Below are 24469 nucleotides of genomic sequence, written 5' to 3' on the forward strand. Positions count from 1 at the left end.
TGAAGAAAGAAATTAGGCCACAAGGAGTTAATGAGAAGCTGTTGGTTCTTGCAGGCTGTGGGAACTCGATTTCTTGGGCGTTTGCCTCTGGCCCCAGGGCCCTGTCTCCCAGTCTTGCTTTCTCTCGCTGGCCTTTGTCTCTCCCGGACGTTCAGTAGCTGCCACCGCATGGGTAAGAGACAAGGAAAGTTTTGTAGAGCCCAGAAATAAATGAACAATTGCCCATCCTGAGTTGCCATGGCAACCGTGATATCACCCTCGAACCCATGTGTCTGGCACTGAGGGTGGCGTATGGTATTTGTTAAAGGAGCAGAAGGAGAGAGCGCAGTCAGACTGAGTCTGGCAATAGTGGAGGGTTCCTGGTCAGAGACTGGGTTCCCACCTTGGAGGAAGGCATTAATTGCATCCCAGCCCAGCTGGAGGGAGCATAGATTGGCAGAGCCGCCCTCCAGGGCTTTGGGGCAGAATCTGAACACTGTGTGTGTACCTGTGCTAGTGTCTCTAGGGCTGTGGTAACAAATGACCACACATACTCAGTGGCCTAACACAACAGAAGTTGAATCTCTCCCAGTCTGGAGGCCGGAGGCCAAGATCAAGGTGTGGGCAGGGCGGCTCCTGCTGGAGGCTCAGGGACAGGTAGCTCCAGGCCTGTCCCACTTCTGGTGGCCGCCAGCAGCCCTGGCGTTCCTTGGCTTGTGGCTACACCAGTCCAAGATCTGCTTTCTCATCACACAGCCTTCTTCTCTGTGTCTTCCCTTTTCTATAAGGGCCCCAGTCATATTGGATTAGGGCCCATCCCCTCCAGGATGACCTCATCTTCATGAATTACACCTGCAACAACTCTGATTCCACATAAGGCCACATTCTCTGGTTCTGGGGGTTCGGACTTTGACATAAGAATTTTTGGGAGGACACAGCCCAACCCATAACACTATTTTTGTTGTCATAACATATTCTTTAATAAGCCACCAACAACTTCCTCCTGGACCACCTGTGAAGAAGGAGGGAGGATGGGCTGGTTGTTTTGGGCTGCAGGGAGGCTGTGCTTCTGTGAGGTTCCCACCCCCAGAGGTGGGTCCTCCATCTTCTCTGGGATCATCTGCCCCTGTATGGATGCTCAGACCCTGTGGGAGATGGAGCCCAGCTGTCTGAACTCCAAGAGCACTGCCACTACCCAGCACGTGGTAGGGGCTCATAAACGTTCCCTGAAAGAATACTGAAAATGCTCAACAAATTTTCGGTCAACTGTACTGGCATGACACCAGCATACAGAGGCACTCAATAAATGCTCTTGCACTGTATCAACATGGGGCCTGCATACAGAAGGCGCTTAATGAGTGCTCTGTGCACTGTATGGCTTCGAGCCCTTTGCTCAGGACCATGCACTCACTCATTTTTGTAGGTCTTCATGGTAATAATTGGGACCTTGGAGGAGAAAGTTTTTGGTGTTTCAGTGGAGTTTAACCGCATCTGGTGGATGATTCTCGGCAAAGTCCTAGGTGAACTGTCCATGTACCTGATTCTGAGCCAGTGTGATCCTGCCTGCTGGTCCAAGAGCCAGGTGTGTGCTGATCTCACCCGCTGTCTGCCCAGCCAGGCGTACCCTCCCAGCCTGATTTAAATCCCCTGCACAGAGTCCTTCCCATCAGGTGTGGCCGAGTCCGGAACCACTGGGCGGTGTGGGGTCCTCACCTCTGCACTGTAGCTCCCCATCCGTAAAACCAGCGTGGTGATAGCTCCCTGTGCCTGTGGAGCTCCAGTCCACAGGATTAAATGAGAGAATGAGAGAACAGAGGGGATGGGGCTTGGGAGAGTCCCCAAAGACACCAAAGCATCAGGAATGTGTATCGTTAAGACAGTCACTGGCAATTCCAGGTGTGCCTCCACGCTGAGCATAAGTGAGTGTCCATGGTAGCCCTGAGCTGGACCGTCCTCCTCCTGTAGATTGGATGAATGGATTGTGATGTGCTCGCCTGGTAGAATACTATACTCTGATGACAACGACCAATCGCTGCCTCCAACATGAAGGAATCTCACAACAGTCACACCGAGCCAAAGACGCCAGACATGGAAGGGTGTGTGCTGTGTGATCCCATTGACGTGAAGGTCAAGAACTTCTGTGATGCCAGCGTCAGAGGGTGGTTTCCTTGGGGGAAGGTACCCACTGGGAAGGGGCATAAGGGCACTTTCTGGGTGCTGAGAAATGAACTCTGGCTCCCTGGGTGCTGGTCACGTGGATGTGTACATGTATCAAAATTCATCAAGCTGTACCCTTGGGGCACTATACTGTGTGTCAGTGATGTGTAAAGAAAATTAAGAAAAAGGAAATGAAGAGAATGCTACATCCTAATATTTAGCAAAGTTCTGTAACCACACTGGGGATTAGGCACAAAATATTGGATAGTCCAAAAAAACGTATCAGAGAGAGGGAGGGGAGAAGGGCGGGGAGGATCCTTCTCTTCCCACCTGTAGGGGCTGAGGCCTTCAGGACATCTGGGAATTCTGTGACTGAGTTTCCAGGAATTGTGCCTCTTGTTTCAGGTTCATGAACCACCGAGTGCCCGCTCACAAGAGGTACCAGCCCACAGAGTACGAACATGCTGCCAACTGTGCCACCCATGCTGTGAGTTGACTCCTGGGAGCCTGGGAGCTGAGAGGGGGACACTTCAGGTTGGGGCTGGGGGAGGCAGCCTCTTCGCCCTTGGAGAGATTCGTCCCACCACGATGTCCCCGCTGGCCTGTTCTTCAAGTCTTTGGTGGCCCTCGGAAGAGCGAGTGGGCGCCTGAGGGAGGGCCACTGGGGCAAACGACTGTGGTGCTGAGCACGCCTCCCTGTGGGAGTTCTCGGATTCTCGGGGAACAATGGATAAACCAAGGGGTGGGAGGGACGATTTTTTCAGAGGGAACCACACGTGCAGCAAATCAGAGACATGACGCAGCACGGTGTGCCTGGGGACCTCCAGGCCAGGGCTATTGGTGGACATGAAGGGTGGGGGGAGTGGCCAGAGCTGCTCCTTGGAGGCAGGGGTCTGGGCTTCCTGTTTTACCCCCACGTTCTCTAGGATGGCATCCGTCAATATGGTAGCCCCTGGCCTCGTGTGGCTGTTGACACTGAAATTGAAATTAGTTAAGATGAGAATTAATGAAAATGTCAAGTGCTCAATAGCCACATGTGCCTCGCGGCTCCCAGATTGGACAACACACTTCAGGACATTCCCACCATGGTGGGAAGTTCTGTTGGATCGCGGGGGTCTGGAGAAAAGGGAGGGCGATGTGCCGGGGAAGCCCAGGGGCTCTGCACTGCCCTGGACCCCACGCCAGAGGCTGGCCCTGCAGCTCCTGGCCCCTCCCTGCTTCCAGCTCTGGATCATTCCCAGCATCCTCGGCAGCTCCAACCTCTACTTCCTATCGGACGATGACTGGGAGACCATTTCTGCCTGGATCTACGGCCTCGGCCTCTGTGGGCTCTTCGTGGTGTCCACCGTGTTTCACACAATCTCCTGGAAGAAGAGCCATCTTAGGTACCTGTTGCCCAGCTCATGGGAGGGGGAGGTGTGCCGGGCGGGGGGACCAGGGCCGAGTGATGAGGCAGGATGCGGAGTTTGCCGCGGAATACTCGGCCAACAGCTAACGTTTGTTGAGCACTTTCTGCCCTGCACTGGGCTGAGTACTAACCCAGTCTGCACAGCGACCCTGTGATACTTGCTGATATCCTCCCCATTTTACAGATGAGGGGACTGAGGCCTAGCGAGGGGAAGGAACTTATTCAGGGTCATCGTCCCTAAGTGTTGGGGCTGGGACTCGAACCCAGGCCTCTGGTTCCAGAGCCTGGACCTGAACCACAATGCCGGAACTCAGCAGGTCTTCAGGGGCACATAGTTTAATAGTTTTTGTACCTTTTTTGGTAGTCACAGAGTTATTTCATCATTTGAAATCTTCTGCAAAGCCCAGTGTATGAAGTAGAAATGCAGAAGAAAGGAGAGGGTGGTCCTCAGTGGGACCTCCGAGGCATTTCCATTCAACCCGTAGAGTGATAGTGGGCTTGGTTTGAAAACCACTGCTCTGGTCACTTACATATGGAGAGACTGAAGCCCGATGGGTCACGGCTGGACAGAGGCGGGTCAGCCCAGTCCCAGGTTCTCCCCAGCTGTGGGAAAGCCGTGTCCCAGGGCCAGCAAGGCCGTAACGCGCCCTCTCTGCCCCAGGATGGTGGAGCATTGCCTGCACATGTTCGACCGCATGGTCATCTACTTCTTCATAGCGGCCTCGTACGCGCCCTGGTGAGTACCCGAGTGGTCCCCAGGCAGGGGCTGGCTTCCCTTCTTTTTGTAATGGGCTGGGTAATACGCTAACTTGGCACAAAAAGACGTCCTCCACTCTTCTCCTTCCTAGAAGCAACTAGCACTTAGTACCAGTTGCTTTTATCTTTCCAGAGTTGTTTTATGCACGAAAGAGCAAATGTGTGTGTGTAAACATATACGTATATGAATATCTATTTGTACATGTGCTTTCTTCCTACATTTAATACAACAGGAAGGATACTATATACCAAGTGTTCTGCAGTTTGCTTTTGTTCTCTCTCTCAGTAGTGTAGCTGGGACATCTTTCCGTGTTAGTCCATTGAAGAGTTCCCCATTCTTTTTTACAGCAGCATAATATCCCGGGCCACCCTGCATTTATGGATATTTATGACACTGGGACACTCCATTCCTTTGCTATCATAAATAGCACCGCTGTGAATATCCATTTATTTATCATTTGGCCCATGTGTGTGGATCTATTGATGAAATTGCTAAGAGGCAGCCTTTTTTAATGGAAACAGCAGCTTCAGAAGGTCGAGCCTGACCTTTGTGGGATAAATTCCAAGATTCATTAGGCTTCTGGGTGGCAGGGAGTGGGCTTTAGTAATTTGGCTAATTGTTGCCAAGTCGCTGTCCGCAGATTGTATCAGTTTAACCTCCCCCAGCAAGTCACTCAGGGTTTTCGAAAGTTCTGAAATGAAACACTAAGCTTCAGGTCACACGCTGAAAGCCTGGGGAGCCTGCACAGCCCTGCAAGGTGAGGAGGACCGTTCCACTCATATTTGTTGACTGTTTACTCACTCCGTGGCTGGGTGGTGCTGGGGGTCGGGATGCTGAGGTTCTGTCAGTGGGTGAGGGTCTGTGACAGGACAGTGATGGCTCGGCGAGACGGGCCTGTGTGCACTCAGTCATGGGAGATGAAGGAGGCACTGCCCTGGTGTGGGGCTTCTGGAGGGCTGCCTGGAGGAGGCGTGCTGCTCTGAGAATCTGCACGCTGGCCTCTGAGGAGTGGGGAGCCACAGAAGGTTTATTTCTTTGCCTAGGGAATTCCGAGTTTTGGCTATTCTAAATGGGGCCTTCCTTTTATTATATCAGCCAATAAATGGGTTTCATTTGTATACGTGAAGGCGATTGCTTTTTAAACACGTTTTGTGGAGGTGTACCATTCCTGGAGAATATGCACAGTCATAAGCGTGACTTTTCTCAGTGACTTTTCACACCCTGCAGCCAGCACCAGGTGGAGCAACAGAGTAGCCTCCTCATGTCCCACACCCCCTCTCCAGTCACCACCCCCAGTGGTAACCACAGTCCTGATGTCTGTCTTCACATTACAGTTTGGCCGACATTGACCTTCGTAGTAATGGCATCGTTCTTTTGGGTCTTGCTTCTTTCATGAAACGTTATGTCTGGTGAGGATCACGGAGTCGTGTTGCAGGAGTTGTCCATCTATTCTCCTTGCTGGACGGTGTCCTGGGGGAAGGTACCTCAGGCATCCATGCTCCTGTGACAGATGTTGGCATGGTTTCCAGTTGTGGGGTGATTATGGATCCATGGTCCGCTGGACATTCTTGTACAGGTGGGAGTTTGTTGGGTCTACACTTAGGAGTGGATGGGATTTGGAGCAGGATATTCACATTGTTTTTGTGGACTGAAGGGTGGCTGCCTGGGAGCAGGGAGGTGTGGAGGAGGCTGATGCAAGAACCCAGGGGAGAAAGGGTAGCCTGGTCCCACTAGTAGCCATGGAGGTCAAGAGGAGAGTTTGTATAGAAAAGATATTTACAGGAAATGGAGTGGACTGTGACTGACTGAAGAAGGGGAATGGCAGGGTCCCCGGGAGATGGTGGCTTTCCCTGGAAATCAGTGACCGCCGGGAAGTCGCCCTGCGCTGTTTGCCTGGGCGTCCTCAGACTGAGCCCAGCCTGGGCTTTGAGCAAAGATGGGACTTGCTGCTCTCCCGAAAACCCGCGTGCTTCATGGTGTCAGATGTCAGGTAGACAGGCATACAGAGTCTTCTAGCATAAGCGTAGGTCCTGGGTGAGGGGTGCAGCTTGAGTGGTAGGTGGGTGGCCATGGAAGGGGCCCACTCCACCAGCCTTTTTTGTTGGCCCCAAGCGCTGCAGGCAGCATGTGCCGCGGTCAGCAGACCGGTAATCTCAGGTTTCTTCCTGGATGTTGACGGGAAGACTCAAGCTAAGTTTTGGACTCAGTGGCAGTAGCTATCTGGACAGATTTCTAGAATAATCTTCTGACTATCTGTCTCCCCTTTGCTGATTTGAAGCCTGGGTTTCTAGTCTTTCTTCCTGTCTGTGCCCGAGCAGTGGCTCTGTACCGTCCCCTGCTGGTGTCTGAGGATACGGCCGTAAACACAGGCAGAGGCTCTCCTTACAGGACCTGGAGGTATCACAGGGACCACAGCTATTGACTGTCGCAATGCTGACACGCAGCTGCGGTTAGGGCCATGAAGAGAGGTATGAAGCCGAGACGGGGAGATGTGGCCTGGTGTGTGAGCTCCTTAGGAGGAAGCGTTAGCAGAACTCGGGGCTGATTGTATGTGGGGGGATGACAGACAGACAGAGGAGCTCGGTGGTGGTCAGCTTCCTGGTTGGACGCCTGGGTGCATGGTGAAAAGGGGACATAGGACAAGTGGTATAGATTGATCTTTCTTTGTACTGCTCTGGTTTTCCAGCTGTTTTCTGAAGAGCCTGGAGGGTCCCGGGGACTGGGGAGGGGGCGTGTGGATGACTATGCTCCCCCTCCCTGCCTCAATCAGAAAAGCCCCATTTGTTGGTTTGTGCTTATATTTTTGACTTACATATAAGTTTCCTGCATAAAATCTTGACGTAAAGAAAGGGCGTTGTATGGTTTAAAGGTTGAAAGACTCTGGGACAGTAGAAAAAGACTGTGTATGCACAGAAGGTATTGCTCTGGCTGGGCCCTGGGACTGGAACGGCTGGGTCACCGGAGGTGAGCCCTTCAAAGCTGATAAACTGCCAGACTGCCCTCCTAACAGGCTTACCTCATTAGACTCCTGCTAGTCAGATGCCCCTCCCCTTCGTGCTGGGGCTTTATTGGTTTTGCTAATTTTCCTCTAGTGATTGCTTATTGTGTCTGTTTCTCTTTTTGTCTCTCCATGTGTCTTCTCATGAGAGCCCATGTCCCACCTGTGCAGCCACAGGGGACAGGGCTTCTCTGGGGTCAATTTCCTGTGACGGAGCAGCCATGGAGGGCTCTGTCCCTGGGGGCCCCTCTCAGGCTGTGCCCTCGGCTCTCTCTCCCAGGCTGAACCTTCGGGAACTAGGCCCCTGGGCCTCCCACATGCGTTGGCTGGTCTGGATCATGGCCTCGGTCGGTACCGTCTATGTCTTCTTCTTCCATGAGCGGTGAGCCAGGGCTGGGGGGCTCAGGTGGGCGGTGTCCTCCCTTCCCCTGGTGAGATGAGGCCCCAGGAGGACCCTGAAGTATGAGGGCACAGCTCTGCCTGGCGTGTCTGTATCGAGGCCCTTGGATGGCCACCAGGTCCACAGCCCATAGGGTCAGTCTAAAGAGATTTTAAAAAAGACCTTGTGGGTTCTTAGACCCACTGAACTGTGTCATGTGTTACCTGCCTTTGTAAGCTTTGTTAGCAGATAAGGGGGAAGGCTCTGAGCCCACTGGCCTGCTGAGTGAGGGGATGGGAATAATTAAGTGGGGAAAGAACAGGGCTATAGAAGCAAAAAGGAATGACAGACTCAGCAATAGATGTCAGTTCATGCGTCCACTCAGATCCATGGAGAATGGCTGCTTGGGCCCTGTGGGCAAAAGTGTTGGGATCGAATAGTCAGGTCTGCCCTGGGCTTGAGCGTGGGGAGTGCCCATACACATGCTGTGCCCAGCATTTGCAATCCTCGAATGTCATTTCACGGATGTGGAAACCGAGTCTCAGAGAGGGAAGGAGACCTGCCCACGGTCACCCAACTTTGCCAGTACCTGTTGGGTGTAGTAGGGTGACCTGTGAGCCCAGGAGTGTTCCCACTCTTCCGGTCAGGGTGTCTTCTGCCCAGAACAAGGAGCTGTCCTGAGGCCAAGGTGGCTTGTCTTCCTGCCAGGTACAAGCTTGTGGAGCTGCTGTGCTACGTCGTCATGGGCTTTTTCCCTGCCCTGGTCATCCTTTCAATGGTAAGTCCCACCCACCTGGCGTGGGGCCTCATTTCTGGCTGGAGAGGACCCACACTGACCCTCGAGATTGTCAAGTCGAACCGTCTCCTCTGAGAGAAGGGGAAACTGAGGCCCAGTGTGTCAGCGTGACTTGCCTAAAAAGGCAGTAGAATAGGCAGGTTAATCCTGAGGGCCACTCTTCTCTGAGCCTCAGTTGCCTCATCTGTCAAATGGACACAGTAACTCAGTGTCTCCCTAGGCCAGAGAACAGTATTATTTTTAAATTATTATTATTGGGAGGTATTACAATTTTATGTATTCAGATCTAACAGTTGTTTTTTTTCTTTTAATTTTATGGCTTTTAACTTAAGAGTTATGGTTAGGAAGTTCTTCCCTTTCCCAAGTTTATGTATTTACCTCTATTTTCTTCTGTTTATTTTATGGTTTAACTTCTGATTTTTAACTCTTTATTCCCACTGCAGTTTCTCTTGTATGTGGTGATTCCTCCCCAAATGATTAGCCAGTTATTTCATTTTTCTACCATTTAAAATGCTCCTTTTATCATGTTAAATTCATTTATACATATAAGATGTGGGTCTGTTTCTGAGATTTCAATTCTGTTTCATTGATTGGTCTGTTTTTATACTACTAGTACCAAACTGTTTTACTTATTGTTGTATTAATTGAATTTTAATACTTGGCAGTGAAGTCTTATCCCATTAGTCTTTCCTGCTCAACATTTTCTCCATGATCTATCTTCATTTTTACAGGTTACCTTTTCCCCAAGTTTATTTTTAATTAAATATGCACATTAATGAATATGCACATTAATGAATATGTATATTAATTAATATGCATATTAATATTTAATTAACACAATTAAATATGTATATTTAAGTTAAATCTATTAAATTATATAATATCCACCAAGTTACATATTCTATTTAAATATTATATATTAATAGTACATATGTGTACTTAAATATTATAAATGTATATTTAAGTACTACTCAGTGCAAAAAATAAGTCACGTCTGAAAGTGTATAAAAGAACAGCAGTTTCCTTCACCCTAATACAATACCTCGGCTGCAACCACCGTTCGTTGTTTGTTGTGTGTCTTTTCCATTCCTTTACTTACATGCAAGTCTATGTGGATGTGCAGACATAGTGACTTGTTGGTTTTTCTTTTACAAAAATGAGATCGCACTCCATGTCCCATTCTGCAACATGCTTGTCCTCACTTTGCATGATGGGTAGGCGTGTTTCCATGACTGTCACTTAGAGTAATACCTGCCTCATAAGGTTGGCATGAAAATGGCCTCAGGTGATTCCTGTAAGGCCCTAACACAGTGCCTGGCACATAGGAAGTGCTAAGGAGTACTAGGCATTCTTCATTGTATTATCATGTAATTAATATCCACGCATTATACTCCTGAGGACCGATGAAGACGATGAAATACTTTGTAGTTGTTCAAAGGACCAAGGTGGGTCTCCTGGTGGGACTGTGCTCTGAGCTCCATCAGCCCAGCTAGTGGAAGATGAAGTTGCCGGCTATGGCATCGTGTGAGCCCACTGGTCTCCAGTGTCAGTTCCAATGCACATGTGCATGTTATATGCATATAGAGGCAACTTCTGGAAGGATACTGTAAAACACTGTTAATGGCGGTTACCTGTAGGAAGTGGGCCCCGGAGATGGGGGGACAGCACAGCAGGTTCTTCTAACTCCTCAGTCCACTTGAGTCCCTTTAATAAACAACCACTCAAGTGGCCCTCATCTCCGAGGGCCAGCACCACTACTTTTTTCTTACTAGTTTTTGTGTTTTTTCTCTAAGATTTTTTTGTCATGGGCACGTATGACTTTTCCAAACTTGTGACAAAATGTACATAAATTTATGATTTTAAGCGTTTTTAAGTGTCCAATCAGTGACATTAAGTATATGCACATTGTGCAATCATCACCACCATCCGTCTCCAGAACTTTCTCACCTTCCCAAATTGAAACTCAGTCCTCATTACACACTAACTCACCATCCTTCTTCCCAGCCCCTCGTAATTTCTATTCTGCTTTCTGTCTCAATGAATTTGACTCTTCTAGGGACCTCATAGAAGTGGAATCACACAGCATTTGTCCAGCTGTGACTGGCTTATTTCACTGAGCATAATGTTCTCACAGTCTATCCATGTAATAGCATGTGTCAGAGTTTCCTTCCTTTTTAAGGCTGAATAATATTCCATTGTATGAAATAGCAGGAATAACATTTTGTTTATCCATTCATTCGTCCACCGATGGATGCTTGGGTTGCCTCCACTTCGGGCTGTTGTGACTAGCGCTGCTGCAAACCTAGGTAGAGCAGTACTTGTCTGAGTCCCTGCTTTCACTTCTTTTGGGTATAGAACCAGATGGATTGCTTTTTAGAAAAGATAAAAAGCTGTAAAACATTCTTTGCGATTTTGATAGAAATGTGTTATGTGTGAGGATTAATGTGGGGAGAACTGGCAGCATCAGGGTGGTGAGACGCCCGACCCGGGAGTTTGGGCTGGCTCACCATCCATGGGTCTTTTCTTTTGGGGTGGTGGGGGACTGGCCGGACGCTCGTGACTTTACTGGCCACTCCTCTGACCTGTGCCCCACCCTTGTCCTTGCTGACAGCCCAACACCGAGGGCCTCTGGGAGCTGGTGGCCGGCGGGGCCTTCTACTGTTTGGGGACGGTGTTCTTCAAGAGTGACGGGAAGATCCCCTTTGCCCACGCCATCTGGCATCTCTTTGTGGCATTTGGTGCTGGTACCCACTACTATGCCATCTGGAGGTACCTCTATCTTCCCAGCACCCTGCAGGCCAAGGTGTCCAAATGAGGTGGCCCAGACTGCACGGACATTTGGGCTGTTGGAGCAGAGCATCATGGGAAGTGTTTCTGTGAACTTTAGCCCAGAGCACAGCGCCCAGGCCTGTCTGCCCTCCCACCGGCAGAGCTTTTGATGGATCCGAGGTTACTTCTGGTGACAGCCAGACCGTCCCTTGGATCCCAGGTGAGAAAGAAAGCATTTGGTCATTGTTACAGAGGAGAAATTAACCCTGTAATGCATTTCTATTCTAGACAAGTGTTTCCTAATACAACCGACATTAACATCTTCAGAAAAGGGAGCGGACATTGTCCTGGCAAAGTGGGGAATGATGGGCCAATACGTGCTTCTTAAGGTCCTGAGAAACCCAGCAAGGAGTCCAGTGAGTTGCTTCTACCATGTGGCCAGGGCCTCCTTCTCTGCGACCAAAGTCCTGGCTGGGGAATGGACCCCTGTTCAGGGAAAGTCACCTGGATTGTAGATCAGGCATGGTGGATATCCGTGACCATGGCCGACATCACCAATCAACTGCTGCATGGGTGGTATCAGAATTCTGAAGCCGGTGCTCTGGGCAGCCACCACCAATCGGCTTAGCACTCCTGATGGCACCTCTTTGCTTCACGTGCGGTGTGCCCTGGGGTGGGAATGTGAGCAGTCGGGTTAAATGCCTCTATGTGAGGGAGCATGTTTATCGCCACTGCCTCTCTCTTGTCCCTTTTGGGGAAGCTCCTGGAATGGCAGAGAGGAGAGAGCAGTGGGGGGTGGGGAAGCTGTTACTTGGCCATTTCCTCTCATGCCAAAAACTCCAGAGAGAGTCTGAGAGCCGTTCATTGCAGGGCAAGCAGATCCTGGGAGCTTGTGTGCCTGACCAGGCATGGGGTTTACGATGCCAACATTCCGCTCTCACTTGGCGCCAGTCACTGGCCCTGAGAGGCTCCTCACATGCTGCCCAGAGGGAAGGCCTCGCTCATTGGATGGGGCCCTGGGCCGTGTCCACAACATCCTGACCTCTGGAGCACCTAGTAGGCCCGGGGCAAGGCTTTTGGGGCCTGTCTTCAGCCCCATCCAGGCTGGGCCGGCACACAGACATTTACAGGGGAAGAACCCAGGCCCAGCTCCCGGGTCCGAACTGGAATCACAGGGTCTCTGGATCAAGGCTCAATATCAAGTTAGATGAGCCTCAGTCTGTGACTCCCCACCAGAGTCAGTGGGCAAAGACAGGATGCCGTATGCTTAGTTCTGGTACAGTCCAGGATATCTCAGGGCTCAGACCTCTGTTGGGAAGTGGGGGGTGTCCCCACACTGGCTTCCTGCACCACAGGTGCTAAGAGGGCAGGGAGAGGTGAAAGGGCTGGGAGATGGGTATACGTAGTGACTTAGTCAAAAAGGCACTTGTCAAATTTGCCACAACATACTGTGCACCGAGATGCTGCAGTGCAGGCCCCGGAGACAGCATCATGGGGTCCTGAGAGAGCCCGTGACAATCCCAGCAGCCACCTGCAGGTGAGCACACGATGCAGGGATACGCACAGGTGTGTAGCAGGTGGGAGGGAAAGGAGCAGGAAGCTGGGGCGGCAGAGGCTCCCGTGTGGAGCTCCTCCTGGGGCTGGTCTCTGTGCTCCTGGCTTGATACACGCTCACTCCATTGATTAGTTCCAGTTTCCATAGGTCCAAGCTTGATTGGCACAGAGGCGGGAGGCCTATTTGTGACATCTCTGTCATGTAGCCTCTGGAAAACTACAGGAAAGACTGAGAGGGAAAAAGACAAATGTCGTAGGATTATTATGAGACCAGTTTGACATCAGGAATGCCTCAGAGGGGTCTTGGGGGTCCCTGGGGGCCCAGACCAAATGTTGCTGAGAACCACTGATCTAGAGTGTTCCCTTCATTTGGTAGCTGGCAACATGCCATTAGCCCATTTGGCCGACCCTGGAAACGTGGGCAGCACACGGAGGTAGGAGGGTGTGAAAGTGTCTGGGGGACACTTTCGATGTTGAGGGCAAGCCCTGTGTCTCTATTGGTCATTGTCAATCCCCAGTGCCCAGCACAGTGCTGGCACTTAGTAGGTGCTCATACAAGTCTGTGGGTGAGCTGAGGAGGGTGGGAAGGCTTGGCCAGGGAGCCTTGTGTAAGGGCTGGCCCCTTTGTATCCGGGTCAAAAGAGGCAAGTTCATAGCCATGGTCTGCGTGGGCACGGCCCTGGCCTTTGCTCTGGGAGACTCTGAACGTTGGAAGACAAGTCAGAGTGCTAACGGAGGCTCCCAGGCTAGATTTTCCCAACTCAGGTTTGTAGTGAACAACCTTGAGTCTGCCCTGAGTGGGTCTGCCAGCCTGGAGTTACAGGACGAAGGAGACAGCGCCCCGGGTGAGACCAACAAGCTCGGGGTGGCGGTGAGTGTCACGCAGTGACCTCTGAGGAGGGGCCCTGAGACTCAGCAAGGCTCATCTGTGGGTTGAGGGAGAACTCATCCACTGGGACGGGGGTGGGTGGTTGTGTTCTTAAATAGAAAGACATTTTTCATTAATATTTGCTTCTTATAAAAATTTCAGAAAATACTAGGAAGGTAGAAAATACAAAACACAATTTCTCTGCCTCAAAGAACCACTCTTACTCTTTTAGTGGCTTTCTTTCTGTGTCTCCCCTACTCAGTGCACAGTTTTTTACCTTGCTGTTTTCTTCTCTTGCCATACACACTTTCGCATCCTACTGTTTTCACTTTTCAAGTATTTCCCCTCATTATTTCAAACCCCTTGTAAACATTATTTTACAAGTCTACCTTAAGTGGATATACCACAATTTATTTAACCATTCTTTTAATTCACAGGCGAGACATACCTGTGGTGAGGATCTTGCGACATAAACTTTCCCCCCAAATCTCATGCACTTTCTTTAGGCCACATTAAGAAGTTAGATGAAACCTGCCTCATGCGGTCTCTGCCACCGAGTCATGGCTGCCATTCTGCCTGCCGTCGTTGGACTGACCCCATCCCTGGGGGAGTCTGGGCATCCAGGAACCTAATGCCTGGGCACTGCCAAAGAGCTGGTTAATCTGGAAGATTTAGGAAGGCAACCCCAGCTTGAGGCATGAGCTGTAGGGAGGAGGGGCTGTGTGCCTGTTCTACAGGTGGTCTGGTTGGTTGACAGGTAGACAAGCCAGGTGCAGTTGTGGGAGAAACGCTGCTGGAGGCATAGCTGTGAGGGTCTTCTGTGATGACAGGACCTCACCCTGTCTGAGGCTGTCCACTGCGGGTGGGAGATGAGATGTCGATGAGGGTATCTGTGGGCTGTGCACGCTTCTGACATCCTGGAGACCGATCATGAATATTCCAGAACTGGGCAAGTTGTTAAACCACCGGTAGTGTGAGATTGGCCATGGTGGATGTATTTGTCAGTGTTTTCCAAACCTGTTTGATTAATAGCCATCATAGGAAATACACTTTATACTGTGATTCCAGTCTCTATATCCATCACTGAGATAGGACCTACTGTGTGCTGCACTGTGAGATTTCAGCCTGACCCTATCCATCCTATTCTACCTTATCCTATCCTGATCTAGGTCATGTTTTCAAGTTGCTGGTTGCAACCCCTAAATTGATTTTATGACCTGCAGGTGGGTCTGAACCTTCAGTTCTGGAAACTGCTCTTGTATTCTTCTAGGAACCCATGGTCATTGGTACTAGGTGCTTAGTGCCTATTGATTGGCAGAGGTCAGCATGGTGCCATCCCTCATGAGCCTGGGTGCCCTAAAGCCATATGGGGACAGTTGAGAAAGAAGTTCAGAGCTTCTGAGGATCTGTTTACTCAGAACCCTGACCCCGCTGAGAGGAATACAAGACCAGATTTGTACGTCTCTTGTGCTGGTGATGGCCCCATGTTCCGGGGGCCTTGGGGCTGGATGGCCATACTGGCTACCATTCGGGTGGGCTGGGAAGGCAGGAGGGAGAGAGTGGGCCAATTCGAAAAAGGAGCGGGCCCAGTTTTGGGAGGGCTGCTGTGCCTCAATGTGCTTTGTCAGATTTCAGGCTCTGACTGTGCCACGCCAATGGCAGCCAGTCCTGTTCCCACTGCCAGGTCTCACCGGGAATCTGCCCACTCCCACGCACAGGGTGCTTGTGAAGGCCTTTTTCTGGGGGGAAATGGGCTCTGATTGTCTTTCGTATTCACTTTTATAGACCTGTCATGTCTACAATGCTTGAGAATGGCATTTGTGGCATGCGTTTTAAAAAAAATGTCCTGCTGGTATTGGACCCTTTCTGTGTTTGTGAAATTGCTATTTTGTATTAACACAGTATTTGATAAACATTTGTATTAAGAATAGTCCTGCCAGTAAATGTTATTGTCTCCAGTGGAGTAGGAAGAACTTAAATAAATAAAAATTCAAGATGCCTCACTCTTGCTCAGTTGTCTTTTTAAAAATAACACTTGGCAATTCTTTTTATAAAAGCAATCTCTGTTCATTGTAGAAAACTTGGGATATTTAGAAAAGCACAAAGTAAATTAAAACCTTGTCTCCTGCTGTATAACAAATTATCCTAAAATACAGCGATGTAAAACAGCAGTAACCATTGTCTCTCGCAGCTTCTGTTGGTCAGGAATTCAGAGCCTGGGCCTCAGCGGGCGGATGTGAAGCCACGTCCACTCACGTGTCTGGTGGCTGATGCTGGCAGCTGGCTAGGCCCCCCCCCGCCCCCCCCCGGGGGGGGTTGGCCAAACACCCTATTTTAAAATGTCAATTTTATTGTTCTTCAGGTTTGGTGAGGCCAGCAGATGAGATGATTGCCATTGAAAAGACAGTTTGTTACTCACAGTTCCCAAGAGGAGGGGGCGCGGGTGTCACACGGGGCCACACGGGGAAGCTCCTGGGTCCTTAGGAGGCAGAGGGAGGAGAACAGGGACACGAGCCATTACTGTGGTTTCTGTGGTGGGAGCGGGCGAGGCAGGGTGAGCAGGCTTAGGACTGGCTGCTTGAATAAGTTCAGTGGGCTCTGGGGCACAGGGGCTGTTCCTAGTTGTCTGGCATCCTGCCCTGGGTGACGAGGGCAGGGTGATAGTGGCCTGGAGTATAAGAGCCCACAGAGGTGGGGAGTGATGGTCTCCAGATTGGTTGGTTTGCATATGATGGGTGAGCTCACAGGTGCATTGTTTACCCTTTGCAAGAATTGGCTGACCCTGGGAGGGGCAGTCTCCCCATGCTTGGTAAGGCCCCAGATGACAAAACATCAGAAGAAAAGACGGGCTTAAAACACACCCACACGTGACTTCCCCATGTGGCATTGGCTTCCTTACAACATGGTGGCTGGGTCCCAAGAGAAACAGAGAACCAGGCAGGAGACACAGAAGTCATGCATCATCACTTCTGCCACATTGTGATGTTCAACACAGCTAAAGAGGTCCTCCCAAGGTCAAGGAGAGGGCGTGCAGACGTCCTCCCCACCTGATGGAAGGGAGACTGTGTGACAGTGGGAGAAGAGCGTGTGGGATGGAACATGTATTGATGTGGCTATTTTTGGAAATTGTAATCTGCCAAGAACTCCATCACTCAGAAATAATCACTGTTAATATTCTTTATCTATGCTGCTTGCACATCTTTCTAAATGTGGTTTTACAAAAGAGGTAATCTGTCATTAAGGACATTCTGTGATCATGGGCAAGACACCGGGTTAAACTAGGGGCTCTCACACATTCCTTTCTTTTCAAACTAGAAAGAAGATCTCCAGCTGGACAAAGCCTTTCACCCCAAATTTGAAAAATGGCCACTTGTTCCCAATTCTCAGTTTTAAAAAAAAGTTAATACATAGTATTTTCTCAATCTTTATTATTTTTCTCATATATACATCATACACCAAATGGTACTGACAAATGCTCACAGGCAACAAATCAGTAAACAAATAAAAAAATTAATAGTAACGGCAATGTCAGACCCACCCAAGGATATTTGGTTCTTCAACTGTATGTTTTCCTGAGGCCATGTGTTCCTGTTTGGGACTTTATGTTGTGACCATATCACACGGTCATATTTTAGGCCGATGAAGTTGATCCTCATTCCTACAAGGGTTGAAATACAACTTTTCAACATGTTCCCAGTCCCGAGAGCACTACAATTTCCAGAGGCTTCAGCACACAAATAGTTTAATGACCAGCGGGTTAGGTAATTTCTTAAGTCCCACGCAGCCTACAGATTTGACAGTTAAGTAAATATGGCTCAAATTTCTTTAGAACGGACCAAATACTCAAGAGTACAGTAATTTCACGTGCTCTATTTTAATGGTATTGAAACCTTTGTTTCTTTCTTTCAATTGAACAAGTCCACTTCCCCAGCTTCATTTCCTGTCTACATGCGAGTAATGGCTTTGAATTAGTCTTTTCCAGTGAAATGTCTCACCTGAACTCCAGATCCCTACAGCCCATTTCCTACTGGGTATCTACAGAACAGAAACGTCAGACTGAAGGATGTCAGATATCATCACTGTCGTCCTGCTGGTCTCACTCTGGTCCCCACACGTTACCAGCACCAGGAAGTACTAAATTGTTGACTGAAAGTTGCTCAGCATATGGTGCAGGAAGAAAAATAACAATTGCTGTTTTTGGCTGATAAGTCCACACGGAACAACCAAACCCAAAGCACTGCTATTTATAGGCTGTGCTGAGTTCATCCAGAATGGAATCCTGAGGATTAAATCACTTGTTTTGCCAGCCCCTTCTAATGATGCAGATGTAACAATCTCTAAAAGAAAGGCTAGGATCTAAAGCTGTCCCTGTGCCTGCCACCACCCGCCCTTCCTCTCTTTTGGCCCCCCAAAGCCCCATCTTTCTGCCCTTGGACCAGCCATCCCTTGGGAACCTGCACTTTGACCTTATGGAGATGCTTTTCCTGTGGGCTCATTTGGGCCTTTCCGTTATTGAATCTCAGGACTCTGCCGCCCTCTGGTGGCCACAGAGGGTAGCTCAACACTCCACCTTTGCCCCGCGTATTTCCAAAGATACTCAACCCAGAAGTTCAAAAACTTGTTTTGCTTCTGCCCATGAGCCAGGTGTTGGATACCAAGATGCATACAATTCACTTCTTGCCCTTGAGAAGCTTCCAGTTGAGAGAGAGGGTGAGAGGTGAGATGGGTGGAAATCTATTCCTTTGTTTACTCATTGAACAAATATTTACCGAGCACCGGCTTGGTACCAAGCACAACAGTGAAGAAAGCAGATGAGGCGCCTGCCTTTATGGAACACAAACCCTTGTTAAAAACACAAACGGTGATAAATGCCTATCAGTAAATAAAACAGGTAATGAGATAGGGAATGACTGCTGGGGTGACCGTCCAGATAATGGTCCGGAGACAGTAGTGGGCTGTTTTAATGAGAGGAAGATGCCACATGCAAACACGACAGGAAGAGCATTTTAGGAAGAGGAGACGGTAAGGGGAACGGTTTCAGAGGAAGGGATGAGCTTAGAAAGTTTGAAAACAGAAGTCCAGGGGCTGGAGATCCATGGTAGAGGCAGAGAGCAGTTGGAGCGGTCAGCAGGGGCCAGATGGGATAGGGTTTTGCAAGCTCTACTTTATTCTGAGTGCAAACGGGGGTTGTTAGAGGATTATAGGTGAGGGGTGACAACATCTGCTTTGTATTGAAGGAACATAGTTTGCTGTAATGTAGACTTGGTTCAATAAAAAGATAAAAGGCTGTGGCAGCCCATGGGAGAGGTGTGGAGCCAAGTCTGGAGTCAGGGAGAACTTCCTGGATAAGGTGTATTAGCTATCGTTGTATAACAAACCACCCCCAAACGTAGTGGCCTAGATGAATAAAGAACATGGCTGGCTTGCAGGGATGGCCAGTTGGTGCTGGCTGTTGGCGGGAGGCTTTGCTTTCTCTCTGGGGGTGAGTAGATTCTCCCAGAGCTAGCCATCCAACAGAGAGCAAGGGCGAAGCTATGTCTTTTATAATTTAGCTCTGGAAGTCACACTGTCTTTTGGCAACATCTTATTGGTTGCATAGATCAGCCCTATTTAACATGGGAGGGGACCCCACAGGTGCATGAAAATCAGAAGGTGTGTACCATGGGGACCACCTTCGAGGTTGCCTACCACGTAAGTAACACTTAATCTGAGTCTTACAGGATGAGTAAAAATTGGCCAGATGATGAAGTTGGTGTGATGGGCTGAACTGTGTCTACCTAAAATTCGTATGTCGAAGTCCTAACCCCTCGGACCTCGGAATGTGACTTTTTTTGGAGATAGGGCCTTTAAAGAGAGAATTAAGTTAAAACTGAGGTCACTGGGATAGCCCTAATCCAATATAACTTGTGTCCTTATAAGAAGAGGAGGTTAGGGCACAGGTATGCACAGAGGGACGGCCATGCAAGGACACAGGGAGAAGATGGACATCTACAAGACAAGGAGAAAGGCCTAAGAAGAAACCAAACCTGCTGGCACCTTGATCTTGAACTTCTAGCTTCCAAGACTGTGAAACACTAAATTTCTGTTGTTTAAGCCACCCAGTCTGTGGAATTTCGTTACGGCAGCCTGAACAGACTAATACAGTTGGGAAAGGAGTTTCAGGGCAAGGCACTGGCTGGGCAAAGGCGTAGAGGTGTGAAACAGTGTGGTGGCACCAAATAGTTGGCATTCCCAGATCCTGAAGAGGGGCGCCCGCAAAGTTTGTCTGTAAAGGGCCTAATAGTAAATATTTTAAGCTTTTTGGGCTGTCAGGTCTCTGTTGTATGAAAAAAGTTATAGACAATGTGTAAACAAATAGATGTAGCTGTGCTCCAATAAAACTTTATAAAAACAGCAGATCAGATTTGGCCGAAAGGCTGTAGTTTGCCAACCCCTGCTAAAGAGGGGAGTGGGAAGGAGTGGGAAATACCTTACAAAAAAAACATAGGCCTAAACCCAGGATCTCCTTCTGGCCCTGATATTTGGCTTTTCAGGGTCAAGGTGAGGGGAGGTTGTATATAGCTATGGGGAGCCCTGTAAAGGTTCCTATGTGTATGTGGGGTGTCCTATAAAAAGAATTATTTAATCACACAGTCCCGGCCTCTAGCTCTAGCTTTCTGACCTCTCTGAGCCTCTATATTTCCTCATTCGAAAAGTGGTAGTAATATCTACCTCGCAAGAGTTGATGTGAACTGTAAATGAGATGACCTAGGTAGAGCTCCTAGCACAGGGTCTGGCATGTAGTAAGTGATCCGTAAATGTCTGTTCCCTCTTCCCATTGGCAAATATGGGGTTCATACTGCAATAGCTATCAACCAACAGGTTCACTCCCAGGGTCAGAATTCTGCATCTTTATATCCGAGGCCATGTGACTCCCCCAGGTCTAGATGTGAACTGTGTGATACAAAGGGACCTACCTGTCTGTGAGAAGCCTTTCTCCAAGGTGAAACCCCAGCCGGGGGACTGGTGCCAAACTGAGCTCTAAGCTTCTTTTAAAACATGTTATCCAAGGAAGGCGGTTAGGCCCGAGCTCCAGAGCTGACCTGGCCCGGTTTTGCATCGTTTTAACAAGAAGAGTGCCATGATCTGATATGTCACTTAAAACTCTGGCTGCTGGGTGGGCAACAGATTGTAGGGGAATTGAAACCTGCCATCCTCATCCCCTTTCCATGTCTCAGATGTTCATATATCTGGTCTCCCACTTCCAGTAAGCGCTTGCTTGAGCCTGCTCCCTTCTTTCCTTAGTCCTGTCCACTGTAGAACTAATAGGTGGAGACAAAACACAGCTCACTTGTCCCCCAGAGCCTGAGGCCAGCACTTGGTACCCTAGTTTAGCACTGGACCCGCCCCTCCTGCCGAGGCCCCGCCCCTTGAGCTGCGCTGGGGGAGTGCTGCTTAGCTCTGCCTCTCTGCCACCAGCCCCGCCCCAGCCCTGGAGCGCACCCCCTGACTTCAAGGCCACACCCACATCTATTAATTGGCCAGCAGGGGTCGCCGGCACTCAGCCCAACCCGTCACCGGCTCCGCCCTTTCCCTTGAGGCCCCGCCCACTCGAGTCTGGGCCCTGTCCATTGGGTGGCCTGCAGGAAGAACCGGCGCCCTGCCCTCCTCTTTTCGCCGCCTGCCCTCCAAGAGGCTGTGCCCACCTAAGCCCCGCCCCCTGGAGGTCCCGCCCCATCCGTTAAGCTGCCGGCAGGAGGCGCCGCAGAGCTCGGCGCTCGCGGGTCATCTGCTGGGGCTCAGGCTAACGGCGGGTGTCGGAGGCGCGCGCGAACGCTGCTGTGGCGGCGGCGGCGGCGGTGGGAGCGACGACGGCGGCGGGCTGGGCTGGAGGTGAGTTCAGGGTGCGCGAGGAGAGGCGGCGGAGGCGGGGGCTGCTCGGCGGTGGCCGGGGCTCCGGGGCGTGGAGGCCGCAGGACGCGCGCTCGGACAGCGGGGCCCTCACGGGGCATCACCCGGGCTGCCCAGGCCAGGTTATTCTGGTTGCCATGGAAACCGGCCAGCTTTAGGGGCCCCGACGTGGCCCTGGGGGGGCGGGACCCGAAGGGTAGCCACGCGAGCGAGGGCAATCCAGCCTTCGCGTTCCAGGGTGTCGAGTGCGGCCACTGTCTCCTGCGACCCTTGGACCTTGGCCCTCCAATCCAGGGGATCCCCGGGCCTTAGACTCCCTGGTGTTCCCCTTGGAGGGTGTCTGGCAGCGGGGGCGCCGCGGGAAAGCAGTGCGCAGGGGTCCACACCCTCCTTCCAGTGTCGGCGTGACATCCCCCCACCCCGCCCACAGCCCGTCCGGGTTTTCCTGTTCACACAGCAGCTCCTTCCCCACTCATGCCAGCTGAAAAGCATTGTCTCCCAGCTATTTCTGTACCACTTCCAGCCCCTAGACAAATACTGCATCTAAGAAAACAGATGCTGAGCTGGAGCTCCTGGGGAGTCGGAGCAAGAAACTGGCTTATTTCCCATCAGGGAGCCGGTTGGTGGGGCCCTTTGGAGCTGCAGACCCGCTGGCACAGGCCCCAGCACCCTGCCAAGTGTTTGGTTAATCTGAATTGCCGAAAAGAATTTTCCAAGTCGCCAGTGATTACAGGTGTCTCCTGTTAGCACGGGCCACCTCTTGTGCATTCCAGAGAGGAGCCAGTCCTTAATCCCATTGGCAGAAAAAGTCAGTCCCCTCTCAAGAAGCTGGCATGTCAGAATTAAGTCTGATTAAATTATTTTGTATTTAAAAGCATGGCTCTGGCTGGAGCTATCAAGATAGGATGGAATAAAGCAGAGCCTGTGAGTCTACCCTCTTCCTTTCCTGTCCTGGTGGAAACTCGAATGGATTCCACATTGCAGTGCTGGAATGGCCATGTCCTCCGCCCATTTTGTCAGCCTCACACTGACCTCACTCACTGCACTCACTGGTGTGACTTGAGCTTGTTTTCATCAGAACTTGGACTCTTCCCTGAGAACAAGAGAAAAACATTCTCTAAGAGGAGCAACAGCCAGCGTCCTACACCCTTGGGACCGTGTTCCCCCAAATATTTGTGTGAAAGAGGAGAGAACTGAGCAGAAAAGGGAAAGGCGGGTCCTGCCTCCTCCAAACCAGGTCTGGTTACCCAGGGCATGCCCCGCTCTGTAGGATAGTCCTGCACGCTTGCCCATTCTAAAAACGAGTCTGTCCCATTTTGACAAACAGGCTGTACTCTGCCTTGTGAAGGAAGGTGACGAGTGAACAAGTGACTGTCAGTGGTTACCCTCTCAAAATGGTCACAGAGAGAATGACCATAAGGAGAAAAAAAGCTTCCTGGTGAAACAGATCAGGGTCAGTGTTTACTGGGACTTCTTGGGACTTAAGAAGGCACAAATCACGTTATTCCCCCCTTGTTTTCTGCCCTCCTGTTGACGTTGCTAACTTTGCCTCAATCCAACACCAGGGACTGCTGGCGAGGACGGAGGGGAACTCACTGCTCAGGCCCTGGGAGGGGACTAGCAGTTGTGCATTTGTAATTTTTTTTTATTAGAGCCGAGTTGTATAAGCTTCAGACCTTACAGACCTGGACTCACCCTGGGTGCAAAATAGCAATTCACTTCCCAATGTATCTGGGGCATTTTAGGCCCCTGTGTTTGCTTCATGGCTTTTCTGTGACATGGGGTTTTTCTGCTTAGATACGGATTCCGCAGTTTTCCGTGTCGTATTTAAATTTGCATTCAGACATCATCTTGAAAGGCAGAGGCTTCTGAGCCACAGCTGCCTGCCACTTTGGGTTTGGGTCGGGACCCTGGGGCTCTGCTTGAAGGAGGCAAGGTAAGGGGAGCATTTATGGTGGGGCGGGTCCTCTGAGCGAGGGGTGTCCTGAGAAGCACATGTTGGCAGTTTCAGAGGAAGGCTGTGTGCCTTTCAGAAGGCTCGGGTTGGAACTGGCAGTGGTTTGAAGCGGCTGGTGTGGTGTGCGAGGCCTGCACTTGTCATGGGCCTACTCTCTGAAATGCTTTGCTGTAAATTAAATCGAGGCCTTTCTGTCCACGGCCCACCAGGGGAAGCCATAGCCAGCTCTGGCCTCCCTAGGATTTTGACACGGAGACTTGTCACACATGCCTCAGTGGTGGAGAAATGAAGTCTTTGACATATTAACTCCTTTACAGTTTCCCTCACTTGAGGCCAAAGAGAGCCTCGTTCTGCTTAGGACACTTCAGGTCTCCAGAAAGCCGGTTGACAATAAAGGCTTTGCAGTGGTAAGGCATGAGCAGTCGGAACAGGGGGGATGTCCCCACCCCCAAAAAGGCAAAGGTCAGTGTTCAGAACCCAGTCTGGTGCGTGAAGCTATCAGAAGCGTTTGGAAGAGTTTAGGGTCCTCTGACAGACGAGAGCTGGTTCTAGAGGAATTGAAGGGCGGGTCTGCTTTTCAAGCTTCGGTCGTGACAGCCTTGGAGGGAGTGAGAGACTTGAGAGGATACGACTAGGCCTGGGTAGATTTCTAGAAGGAAACACAGGTCAGTGTCAGTGCGGGCAGCCTGGATGATTTCACTGTTTGGGTGCCTTGGGTTCAGTGTGGGCCCTATTCTCTGGGGGCTCCCTAATTGCCTTCTCCTGCCTTCAGCAGTCACCTTCACTCCCCAGAAAGCCTTTTTCAGTGCCTGCGGAGCCACAAGGGAGTCGCGACTGAAAGTGTTGACGTCAGCTGAGTTTAGTGCTGACATTTGTCACAGTGGCAGGTGTCCAGTGCTGCCAGGTCCTCACTGGGACCTGGGCATTGTTTCCAGAGGCTTCTAAAAAATGGGCTTG

General features: G+C 50.4%; 2 protein-coding genes across 8 annotated transcripts in view; both read left to right on the plus strand.

The window, feature by feature from the left end:
* The window catches only part of MMD2 (monocyte to macrophage differentiation associated 2), a 28648-nt gene extending 12980 nt beyond the window's left edge, over nucleotides 1–15668 (plus strand). The window contains exons 2-10 of one of the 7 annotated variants that reach the window (XR_012489926.2): nucleotides 1403–1561; nucleotides 1876–2075; nucleotides 2542–2623; nucleotides 3361–3521; nucleotides 4206–4280; nucleotides 7580–7681; nucleotides 8387–8456; nucleotides 11086–11463; nucleotides 11532–15668. Coding sequence is in view for 5 of the 7 variants with exons in the window: in XM_019753657.3 (XP_019609216.2) it covers nucleotides 2023–2075; nucleotides 2542–2623; nucleotides 3361–3521; nucleotides 4206–4280; nucleotides 7580–7681; nucleotides 8387–8456; nucleotides 11086–11289 (747 nt within the window). In the remaining 2 variants the exon portion in view is untranslated. The other 6 variants (XM_019753657.3, XR_012489927.2, XM_088798791.1 and 3 more) reach the window with 6 other exon arrangements.
* Nucleotides 15669–21331: 5663 nt separating this feature from the next.
* RADIL (Rap associating with DIL domain) overlaps nucleotides 21332–24469 on the plus strand; it is a 47072-nt gene continuing 43934 nt past the window's right edge. The window contains exon 1 of the mRNA XM_019753631.3: nucleotides 21332–21537. The gene's annotated coding sequence lies outside the window, so the exon portion shown is untranslated. The remainder of the gene's footprint in view (nucleotides 21538–24469) is intronic.

The sequence above is a fragment of the Rhinolophus sinicus genome, chromosome 5 (assembly GCF_057876585.1).
Source record: "Rhinolophus sinicus isolate RSI-liver-muscle chromosome 5, RSI-T2T, whole genome shotgun sequence".
In the NCBI taxonomy this organism is placed as follows: Eukaryota; Metazoa; Chordata; class Mammalia; order Chiroptera; family Rhinolophidae; genus Rhinolophus; species Rhinolophus sinicus.